The following is a 12559-nucleotide window of genomic DNA, read 5'->3' on the forward strand; positions in this document are numbered from 1 at the left end:
TTCCCAAATATTTGTCTTTCTAGAGATTGTAACAAGTGACTACATACGGAGCAAAATGAATGAATCTACACTCTAAAATATGTCTACATACATCCGTATGTTTAGTCCATTTGAAATGCCTAGAAAGACAAATATTAAGGAACCGAGGGAGTATGTGTCATGCATGGCAATAAATGAGACCACCTATGATACTAATCTATGATACTGTGCACTATAGAGGTAGTAACATAGACTAGTAACATATGCATGTTACTAGTCTAAGTTACTCCCCACTATGACCAGCCTAACCCGTGCCCTCTGCTGCTGCTGAGCTAGCTAGGCAAAAATGCATGCATCAGCAGTCGGCACGTTGTAGCTGTATAATTACAAGCCCTCTAGCCCAGCCGGCCTGCATGCATGCACGGACTAACGCATTGCATGCACCTACCGACCAGGATTATGACGGTAGGGTTATATAGCCTACGTTTCAATTTTAAATGAATGTGACGGCGCGGTTAAGTCCTACTGTCAAGGCCCGTGGCGGTAGGCTATGTAACCCTACCACCAAAGACTACGGCGATAGGTAAAAGGGTCAAATCCCAAAATATTTTCGAACAAGGGTCAGATCCGGGTAAACTTTACGTAAAGGGTCAAAACATGAAAATTGGCCACCCGGCTAGCCGAGTCAAGCTTTTCACCCGGCTAGCCACCGCGGCCCTTGTCGTAGGCAGTAGGGGAGGTCTCGAATGTGGGCTGGTGACTAGGGTTCGGGGGGAGGGGAGGGGGGGGGGGGGGGGAGGCGTTGCTTGAGGGGAGGCGATGCGAAGGGGTTTGCTTTAGGAGAAAACTTGTATATATGCCTTAGTATTAGGTCTATTTTTCAATAAAAATCATCCTAAAGCAATTATTTCATCTCAACCTCCGCCACTGAATTGAAAGGTCCATAGGGTAGACAGTGGCCTAGTACCGATTTGTGGGTGAGCTTTTCCATAGGGTGTAATTTCAAGATTGTAGATGTTATTGGATGCTAGGTGATGAGCAAAGGGGTCGATGCTTGGATGATGATGATGCATATTGCAAGGGTATTAGGAGGATCGGTGCAACCGTGCAAGCCTGCAAGGAGACTCGTGGGTTCATGGTAAATTGCAAGGTTTGTAATTGCTGGTAATATTGGTCATTTGGGTTAAATATGTGCGAGTTGTGTGTATATACTATTTTTTTCTCCGGATGGGGGCAAAACAAATATTTTACTTAACTAGAATCGGTGCTTCAACTCAATTAGAAACAGCCTATTCTAGCAACTTTTCGTTAGCATAATAATGGTGCGCAATAGACTCGTGTGTAAGGTTTCTTAGCACAGCTTTTGACCAACGTTGTAGCTCTTATACAAAGCATACATCATTAATGATGAGACCCACAAAACAGACACTCGCATGCACATCATGCATGTTGAATACTCAATCGGCCAACTGAATAACTGATACGCAAATGTTGAGCTCATTTGCTCACATCCTCGACCGCGGCGGTCACGTTGTCGGCGGCGCCCTGCGCGGCGTCTTTGGTGGCATCCCACGCCTCCTCCGTCGCCTGCTTCGCCTTCTCGCCGAGGTCCTTGGCTCCCTCCACCGCGCCCTCCACGGCCTCCTGTACCTTGCCCGCCGCGTCGCCCGCCGCCTTCGACACGCTGTCCGCCCCTTCCGAGACCTTGTCTCCGGCCTCCCCGGCCGCCCCCTTCACGTTCTCGACGGCGTCGTTAGCCTGACGCACGAATGAATCAACGAACAGTCAGCATACGTAAAATCGCAAAGAACAAAACACCAGCAAGTGTGGTAGTAATAACATCAAGTGCACGTACGGGAGTCGCCCTAGGAGGGGTTTGCAGGCAGAGGCGTCCGCCGCTGACGGTGTGGGGACGAGCGGCGAGGAAGCACGGCCTGGGAAGAGCCTTGCCGGCGGCGGCGCCGGTGAAGGCGGCGGCGCCCGCGCCTCCTCCGAGCAGCACGGAAGAAGAAGCCATCGGTCTGGGTCTGGTGGTCGGTGGAGGAGCTGAGTCAGTAGTCTGGCGCCGATGGATGTATGAGCTACTTTGCACTTGCGGTGGTACGGTGGGAGGACGAGAGGTGCAGTGCCTGTTTTGTAGGCCGGGGGCGCGTGCATATGGACGGAGGGGGCCACGGGGAGGGAGGCTCCACGTCCCGTACGTGGAGCCGCGATCGCTGCGGGTGCATGGCGACACGGGGTGGTCGACAGGGTTGTGTGGTGCGGCGGTGCGTGCGTGACTGTCGACCGTTTGTGTGGTTGCGCGCGGCAGCCATGCTCGTGAGGGTTTTGCCCAGAGAAGAAATGGAAACGAATCTTAATCTGCCCATGCTTGCCGACCTCACGTACCTTTAGGCCTGTTTGGGATGGATCGAAAAAACCAAATCCTGGTGTACACGTTCGAAGTTGAAGGTACATCCGAGCTCGAGATATTAACTTGCCAAGAGGTGTCATCACTCATCACCGGTCTCGGTGTGCTCAACTCGATTGCAGATTGTAAATTTGAAAGCCTAAAACAGCAAATACGAATTAGCAAAACCATTAGTTATCAACGAGGTTTAACGTACGTATACACACTCAAGCAGTGGCGGAGCTTGGCCCAGAAAGCTGGACGGGCCGACTGTAGAAAATAATTATTGGGATTGTGTTTCATGGCCGAAAACGAAATATACACTACAAAAAATAGCATGGGCTGGGCAGGGCACGGCCCTTTCAGCCTTGCCTTAGCCAACTTACTCATCAGTGTTTTTTTAGTTTTGGCCAAATTTGAGATGAAAATTCAAAGTTAACAGTCAAATGAAAATGTTCTAGTAAACCAAGATGTTTCCGGTTAGTATTCTGGAAAAGTTTTAGCTACATTCTTTCCTTGGCCATTGAGGAGTTTGGACTATTCTTATCAAATTTCTACCAAATTTGAAGTGCAAATTCAATGTTTACTGGAAAAAGGATTTTTTTTTTCAGTAAATCAATCGAAGGTCCTTAGTATTCTTGAAGAATCTAAGCTCATCTATCAAGATATTTAGGGCTTTCAAATGTTTTTGATTTTTTTTTTGCCGTATTTGAAGTGAAAATTAAAAGTTCTAAGAGAGACAAAAAAATCTAGCCAAAGTCGTTATCTTTACTCTTTAGACACTTACATGTGGGACTCATGCACACGAGTTAGTGTCAAGCGGCATTACAACTATGTTTTTCTAGTGGTTACTCCTAGAATTAGTTATGTGTTAAAATCCCATAGAGTTCTAGTCATGTGGTATGTTTGAAAAAACGAGTTATAAGTTTAATATTTCTTCCATTATCTGAACTATTTGTTGCATAATGACTCTTCACATCATATTTGGTTTTTGATGTTTTACCCAATTGTTTCAATTTTGCAACATATATTACTAGAAATTAGACCAATATCATTGTTGTAGATTCTTACCCTTCTCATAATTGCTCTAACTAGTCAGATATAGAGTGTGACATGAATATCTCTATCCAGGAGTGTGTCGAGAACCGCTAGTTGTTTCACACTTGCTGGGCTCCAACAGTTGGTTACCGTTCTAGTGTAGGGAGAGCTTGGATGCACGTGGACCTAGCGACTCCCCTGGTCTTTTACTGGAGGGAGATGGATCGGGGCCGGAGGTATTGAGGCCTTTCTTGGCAAACGTTTTGCAACGACATGGCTTTTGTCGTCTTCCATGAGCCAATCCTAAGCATCGAGGGAGTGATGACTGTCCTATTCCCAATTGGAAAGTATCCTATGTCTTATTTTACCTTTAGCTTCCGTCGTGAGGGAAGAAGATATCTTGTGGGCCGTAATGATGTTGTATGTAAATTCTCATGGTTTTCCTCATGTGTAGTGAGTATACTTCATCTATATTTTAATGGAAATACATGAAAAAAATTACACATGAAAATTCAGAAATGTGCAATTCTTAAAGCCAATTATATCAATGTTTAGCCAGCAAAAAGTTGTAAATCAACGAATTGACATAGAGTTCAATACTCTAGGTGAAGGGATAAAAACCATAGGGCTAAACTTCAGATGTGATGCAAAGCATCTAAGGAAATTTATACGTACATATCATTTGCCGAATACAACCATACAACAAGAGGCAAAGCAGCGTGGTCTTTCTCTCAGTTATTAAATCTACTTTGGTTATTTTGAACTAAGATTAATGTGGCAATAAATGTCCGAGATAGACGTGTTGGTTCCTATATACTCCCTCCGTCCGAAAAAGATTGTCCCTCAAATGGATGTATCTACTTAGTGCTAGATGCATCCATTTGAGGGACAAATTTTTTCGGACGGAGGGAGTACTTAACAATGAACAACATTGTGACTCACACTAGATTTAGTAAATCAATCAACGATCGTTAGTATTCTTGAGAAAACTAAGCTCATTTGTCAAGATATTTAAGGCTGTAGAACGTTTTTAAATTTTTTGGCCATATTTGAAGTGAATATTTTTAGAGAGACAAAAAAATATAGTTGAGTTGTTGTCTTTTGACACTTACATGTGGGACTCATGCACTAGATTTTGTGTGAACCAGCTAGACCCGACGACTCTGTTTTCCTAGTGATTACTCCTAGAACTGGTTATGTGTTAAAATCCTCTAGAGTACTAGATATGTAGTATGTTTGAAAAAAAGAGTTATAAGTTTAATATTTCTTCCATTATATGAACTACTTGTTGCATATAATGACTCTTTAATTACATCATAGTTGTTTCTCGTGTTTTACTTTTGCAACATATATTATAGAAATTAGACCAATATCATTGTTGTAGATTCTTACCCTTCTCATAATTGCTCTAACTAGTCATGCATGGAGTGAGACATGAATACCTCGGGAGTGTGTCAAGAACCGCTATTTGTTTCAGACTCTCTGGGCTCCAACAATTGGTTACAACTCTAGTGTAGGGAGAGAGCTTGGATGCACGTGGACCTAGCGGCTCTCCCTGGTCGGTGAATGGAGGGAGACGTATCGAGGACAGAGGCATTGATGCCTTACTTGGATAATGTTTTACAACGACAGTGCTTTTGTCGCTCTCCCGGGAGCCAATCCAAAGCATCAAGGGGGTCATGTATGTCCTATTCCAAATTGGAAATTATCCGACATCTTATTACCTTTAGCCCTAACATCTAGTGGGCCCTAACGATGTTGTACGTAAATTCTCATGGTTTTCCTCATGTGTAGTTAGTATGGTTCATCCATGTTTTAATTGAAATACGTGAAAAAATTCACACAAAAAGACAAAAATGTGCAATTGTTAAGGCCAATTATATCAATGTTTGGCCAACAAACATGTTGTGCACTAATGGAATCAACAAATTGACATAGAGCTCAATACTCTAGGTAAAGGGCTAAAAACATAGTGCCAAAAATCAGACGTGATACAACACATCTAAAGAAAATTCATACATATCATTTGATGAATACAAACATACAACAAGAGGCAAAACAATGTCATCGTTCTATTAGTTCTTAAATTTATTATGTTTTTTATCTTTCTATTAGTTCTTAAATATATTTTGGTTTTTAAGCTAATATTAATGTGGCATTAAATGTTAAACTTGGACACATTAGTTCCTATATACTTAAAAGTGAAAAACATTATGACTCGACTAGATTTATTAAATCTATCAAGGGTCCTTAGTATTCTTGAAAAATATAAGCTCAAATGGCTATATATTTAAGGATTTAGTATGTTTTTGAAATATTTGGCCATATTTAAAGTGAAACTTAAAAAAAATTAGAGAGACAAAAAAACTATTTGAGTCATTGTCTTTAGACTCTTACATGTGGGACTCATGCATTAGATTTTGTGGCAACGGGCTAAACCTTACGACTAAGTTTTTCTAGTGATTACTCCTAGATTATGTGTTAAAATCCCCTAGAGTTCTAGTTATGTAGTATGTTTAAAAAACGAGTTATAAGTTTAGTACTTCCTCCATTTTATGAACTATTTGTTGCAATGCCTCTTTACATCATATTTGGCTCTTGATGTTTCACCACATTGTTTTAATTTTGCAACATATATTATTATAAGTTAGACCCAATATCATTGTTGTCGATTCTTACTCTTCTCATAATTGCTCTACCTATTCACACACGGAGTTAGACATGAATATCTCTATCTGGGAGTATGTTGAGAAACAATAGTTGTTTCAGACTCTCTGGGCTCCAACAGTTGGTTACGGTTCCGATGTAGGGAGAGAGCTTGGATGCATGCGGACCTACTGTCTCCCCTGACCGGTCAATGGAGGGAGATGGATCGGTGCTAGAGGCATTGGGGCCTTTCTTGACCAACGATTTACAACGACATGGCTTTAGTCGCTCTGTCGCGAGTCAATCCAAAGCATTGAGGCAGTGATGTCTATCCTAGTCCAAATGGTAAAGTATCCCACCTCTTATTTTACATAGCTTCCGCCTTTATGGAAGGAGACACATCTAGTGGGACCTAACGATGTTGACACAAATTCTCATAGTTTTCCTCATGTGTAGTCGGTATGGTTCATCCATATATATTGTAAATATGTGAAAAGAATCACCCACAAAAAGCCAGAAATGTGCAATTCTTAAGACCAATTATATAAATGTTTGGCCAACACAAAGTTTTACACTAATAGAATCAATGAATTGATACATAACTTAATACTCTAGGTGAAAGGCTAAAAATCATATGTGATGCAAAGCTTCTATAATAATTTATACATATCATTTGTCGAATACAACTATACCACAAGAGGCAAAGTAGCGTAATCTTTCTCTTACTCCCTCCTTCCGTATATATAGGGTCAAATACATTTTTCGAGGTTGCCGTTGACTATTGATAAGATTAATAATATATGAGATGTATAATGTGAAAATTATATCATTAGAAGCTTCTTGTACGTACGAACTTGATGATGTGCTTTGTTTAACTTGCATGTCATATATTATTGCTCTAACATGTGGTCAAAGTTAGCCTTGAAAAATGCATTAGGCCATATATACATGGAAGGAGGGAGTAGTTATTAAATCTATTTTGGGTTTCTAAGCTAAGATTAATGTGGCATTAAATGTTCAAGATGGACGCCTTGGTTCCTATATAATTAACAATGAGCAACAATGTGATGCAGAAGGCATGTAATACAAGGTTGTAATGCAAAAAAAGAGTTACACAAGGAGCTGCAGAGGCCATTGGAGAATGGTGTAGCATAAATACAAATAATCACAAACCTTACTTTATAGTTTATAGAGCTTACACAAAATATAGGATCAATAGCAAATATGCAGAGATGACAAAATGAACTACAATATTGAAGCACACACTTTTGAACAATTCACACGGTCTTGATAAATTATATAATAATAGATTCCTACTTATTTATGTCAATAGTTTTTACTTTATTATAATAACTTGGACCTTTAATTTACAATCTGAACTGATTTTTTCCATCATAATTAGCATAAGTAACTACATAATGCAACATCAATATTATGGTAAATGCTTAGCCTTACATAATTTTCTGTTGATAGAAATAAATATTTGATAAAAAATATTGCAGGGGAATTGTGCTTTCTCCTTATTATTTAGTTTGGGATATTCCCCCTTTGAAAACATGCACTTAATATCTTAAACCTAATTCCTTCTAGGGATAAGCACAATTAAAAAGACAACATCATAATTCTCCGCAAATTAATTTTGCCATATTGATGTATCATTTTGTATTTATATGTGTTCATTTGCTTTTATATCCATGAATATAGAGGAACACTAGAGGGCTTTCACAAATATCAATCTTAATAGAGATTGAATGCTTGTTTATCTCAAGTATAGATAAAGTCTAAAACTCCAGAGTAGATTAAATTTCCATAGGTTGGTTGCCTTTGGATAATATAAATTGTTAATTTATTGGGTTCTTTTATAAATAAATGACCACCGTTCTTCCGGGGATACACAACTAGCTTACAACACATCCATGCTCCAATATTGGACTCTGGACACGATAATTAAAAATGGTGCCGAGGCTCATCTCCACCCGATGAACAATAAAGTGTAAAAAATAGTAAAAAAATCAAAATATATGAAAATTTTAGGCATCCAAGATGCTCATGTGTTCTAGGAGCACACAAAATTTCGTGGTGTTTGAACATTTGAGGACCCCGTACGAAAAAAACAAAAATCGGCGGCGAACAGTGTTCTTTTAGAAGTTTCTCAAACACCTGAAATAGATCCTCAGATGACCAAACACCACAAAAATTTGCATGCACCTTGCGCACATGAGCATCTAAGATGCCTAAAAATTTCATGTTTTTTTACCTTTTTACTATTTTTTCAAAATTTCTTGTTCATGCGCAGGTGCAGATGCACGTCAGTGCAGAATTGTCGATCTCTTTTGAACAACACTTTTTTATAACATAACATGTGAATGGTGAACACAATGTATGATCACAATACGCGAGTTTTGAATTTTCTTGATTTCATCAATAATATGTATAAAATTCCCGACTCAACTTTAAAATAGTAGTGACTAACATCTCCTTTACCCGTTGTCAGTGGTATTGCTAGATAATCTTTATGCATAGTGAACGCGATTGTTTGTCCTCGAAGCGCAAGAGAACCAAGGTATCAATCCACAGAGTCTTAGTTTGTAGCCAATGATCAGTACCTACAGACAATTAAAACACTTCACTTTATCCCCACCACTTCTAGTAATTCGTGTCAACCTCACTAGCTTTGCTAATTACGAGTATTAATGTATTTTGCGGTTGTAAGTACTTATTGTAATCAAGTGTAAATAAATGTACAAAATATGAAATAACAAAAAAATTATTGATCAAGGTTTTTATTATGAAAATTAAATATTGGGATCCATAATTTCACTAGTGGGATCTCTCCAGATAATATAGATGTGGCGAAAAAATTATAGTTGTTTATCAATTATATTGTAGTGTTCATGATACGATCATATATGTCATGATTGCATAAATATTACGTCCATGTATCCATAGACAGTTATCTAACTACATCTACTGCTAATACTTCATCCTAGACCGCTATTTGGCATGCATCTCTAGGCATTAAGTAGAAATGACATATTGCATTAAGAAAAGTGACATAATTTAGTTATTATATTCTCTTTACCTCCAGTTCATCACCGAGAAAACTAGTGAACTATATTAATATCTTTGTGGCAATAGCACAATACAAGTCTTTTCCCCTTTCTGTCACCGGATTGATTACTTGCAAGATTAAACCCAACTAACATACACAACTTTTCCTTGGATATCATTCATCCAAACATGGCCTATGAAAGACTTTGATCAGAGAACTTATATGTCTATAAATCATGCAACAAAGAACTCAAAACAATCCAAAAGAAATCCATACATAGTATGATCATAGAGTGACAAGCCAACGCGATCTTTATATTTAGAAGCAAGGGAGAGAGATGCCATCTAGTCACTATTATAGGCCCATAATCCAAGGACTACACACACATGGACATGGTGGCGGAAATAAGGATGAAGATAGCCACGGCGATGAATTTCCCCTCCAACAGTGTCCCGGAAAAGGTCTCCAAATTGGATCTGTCACATCCCAAGATTTTCCCAAACTTGGAATGTTCATAAATAAATTTGAGGGAATTAAAAAAAATCAAAATTGATTGTGATTTCTTGATCTTAGCAACTTTTGACTAGGAGGTTCTTGAATTGATTGAAAATGTGGCTCAAATAGAAATTTGGAGTAATTCAGAACCCTAAATTGTCATTTAAGGAATATTTATAAGACAAAAAAAATTAGCCCACAAAAGGTTGAGATCTTTTGTTTAAATATTGGATTGGAAATAAATCCCATTAATCCCTAATAATGTTGAAATGCTAAAGTTGAAAGTGGGAATTAAATTGAACCCTAAAATATTTAGGTAATAACTTAATATCCCCACATAGGGTGGCAATTCAAATGTTTTAATTTGGGATGGAAACAAAAATTAAGTCCCAAATAACTTTTTGTGCCTCTGTTATTTTCTGCCAAAAGAATTTAAGTGAATTTAATTTTTGAATGAATTCAAAACATCACTAAGAAATGATTTCAAGAAGGGCTACACATTTTATTTGGGTATTTGTAAGGGCATATTTATCCCTTAGTAGTTTTGGTGATTGATGACAATGCTTTTGCGGACTAATCGTGTGCATTGAGCATTTCAGATATATCGTGTCTAAGCACAAGATGATTTGGTGCCCCTCGGAGCTTATTGAAGACGGCGTTTCTCTACGTTTCTTTTTGGTGGATTTGAGTCGTAGGAAAGCCGTACTATTAGGAGGGGGTCCGCGTTGGAAAGGTTTGGGTGGAATCAACACGTACACGTCTGTTCCTTTTTGCACCACCTTTCCTTTGGCTCTTTGGAGCATCCCCCGTCTCTCCGTGTCTCTGCAAAATGAAGGACTCCTAGTGTTGCTAAACTGAGGCATGCGGTAGTACAGTTCTTCGAAGCTGTAGTACCAGCCACCAGCGCGGTAGTACCGCAGGTGCTCACGGTAGTACCACTCCTTTGGAGCGGTAGTACCGTGGCCTCAGGCCAGGCGCAGCAGCCCAAGCGGTAGTAGGGGCGGATGTAATTTTTTACATCCGCGCCCTACGCGGTAGTACCGCTCCATGGGCACGGTAGTACCGTAGGCTTTGGCCAGGCACAACAGCATGAGCGGAAGTAGGGGAGGATGTAATTTTTTACATCCGCGCCCTACGCGGTAGTACCGCTCCAGTCTTGCGGTAGTACTGTGTCGGATTTTTGCATAGATCAAAACTCAGCGGAAGTTGTCACGTATGTATTTTTATATGTCCGTGCCTTCCCAGCCTAGACTATTCCTGCCTTGCGGTAGTACCGCGCCAGCGGTTCTACCGCTCCCTGCCTTAGCGCATAAGGACTGGTCTTAGCCCCTGCTGTGCCAGCGGTAATACCACAGTTCTTCGCTGTAGTACCGCGGGCCCTTGCGGCAGTACCGCTTGTATGGTGTAGTAGTACCGCATGTCGCAGGCTGAGTTGGTGGATAACGGTTGGATTTGTTCTTCCACTATAAAAGGGGAGTCTTCTTCTCCGAGTTGACTACCTCTTCCATTCCCAAGCTCCATTGTTGCTCTAAGCTCCATTTTTGCCCAATCTGTTTCCCTAGCCAATCAAACTTTTTGATTTTCTAGGGATCGGTTGAGGAGGCCCCGATCTACACTTCCACCAAGAGAAATTTGATTCCCCCCACTAATCCCTCGCGGATCTTGTTACTCTTGGGTGTTTGAGCACCCTAGACGGTTGAGGTCGCCGCGGAGCCATATTCCATTGTGGTGAAGCTTCGTGGTGTTGTTGGGAGCCTCCAATTAAGTTGTGGAGATTGCCCCAACACTACAAAAAAATACACTTCCGTGATGATACGTGTTTGTCATAGTAGGTCACGTTTTCTGTCATGCATGTACACCCATGACGATTTTATGACAGAATCAAGATAGTCATACCTGTGCTGTCGTAGAAGTGTTCCATGACATAACCAAAATTATCATCACGGAAGTGTCCACTTCCATGACGATAAATCGCGCGTCATAGAAGTGCTTTCGTCAAGGGTGACCGACACGTGGAATCCACCGTAACGGAACACCGTTAAGCTATCGGGTCTGGTTTTGGATCCGATAACCCGTTAACAGCCCCGACCAATGGCGATTTTCCACGTGTAAAATCATCGTTGGCTGGAGGAAACACGTGTCGGCTCACCGTTGGGACAGATGTCATCCACTCATTGGACCCAAAGTGCCTATGATACGTCGACACATGGCACGGCCCAACAGAGGCCCATTTGTATGAAAAGGCCGGCCCGTTTGACTTGGTAAAAAGGTGGCGGGCCGGCCCACGGCAAGCCTGTTAACGGCCTGTTCGCATATAGCCCATTTATAGCCCGCTAACCCAGGGCCCGTTTACGGCCTATCCAAATTAGGCCCAGTAGCGTCATCTGGGCCGTCCAATATAATTCCAGCCCGTCTTAACTTCCGGCCCATGTATGGCCCATGACGTCTTTCGGCCCATATGAGGCCCTTTGTAACTCTCGGCCCATTAACGGCCCGTGGTAAAACTGGCCCGTAATGAACAGTGTATCACTTTATACCCATTAACGGCACGTGGTGAAACTGGCCCGTAATGAAGAGTGTATCACTTCATACCCATTAACGGCCCATTATTCCGTTGGGCCGTCTCCAGCCCATGTTATCTTTCTGTAACATCCCAAATTTTCAATTTGGAATGTTATACATAGATCATCATTGCATATCATGTTTTGTTGCATTTTGACAAATCCTCGATAAATCCTAAGCAACTCAAGGACCCTCGGAGAGAGTTGGGATTTTCTCGAATTATTCAAATTTGATTTTCCAACGAGGATTGTGGTTTTACTGATTTTTCTCTCCGGAAAAATATTTCATTTTAAATAAACGAGAGGAGAAAATATGACTTCTCCAAAGCAATTGAAATACTGGAGGAAAAATGTTAAAATCATTATTTGGAATTTATTTGGAAATTTTTATTGCATTAA

General features: G+C 40.6%; 1 protein-coding gene across 1 annotated transcript; it reads right to left on the reverse strand.

Annotated features, from left to right (window-relative positions):
- Nucleotides 1-1321: 1321 nt before the first annotated feature.
- LOC109739104 (uncharacterized) lies at nucleotides 1322-2138 on the reverse strand. Its single transcript, XM_020298187.4, has 2 exons — nucleotides 1835-2138; nucleotides 1322-1737 (listed from the first exon to the last, which is right to left on the reverse strand). Exons 1-2 carry the CDS (start codon nucleotides 1994-1996, stop codon nucleotides 1477-1479), a joined length of 423 nt encoding a protein of 140 aa, XP_020153776.1. The 5' UTR covers nucleotides 1997-2138; the 3' UTR covers nucleotides 1322-1476.
- Between the last annotated feature and the right edge of the window lie 10421 nt (nucleotides 2139-12559).

This window comes from Aegilops tauschii, chromosome 2 (assembly GCF_002575655.3).
Source record: "Aegilops tauschii subsp. strangulata cultivar AL8/78 chromosome 2, Aet v6.0, whole genome shotgun sequence".
NCBI classification, from domain to species: Eukaryota; Viridiplantae; Streptophyta; class Magnoliopsida; order Poales; family Poaceae; genus Aegilops; species Aegilops tauschii.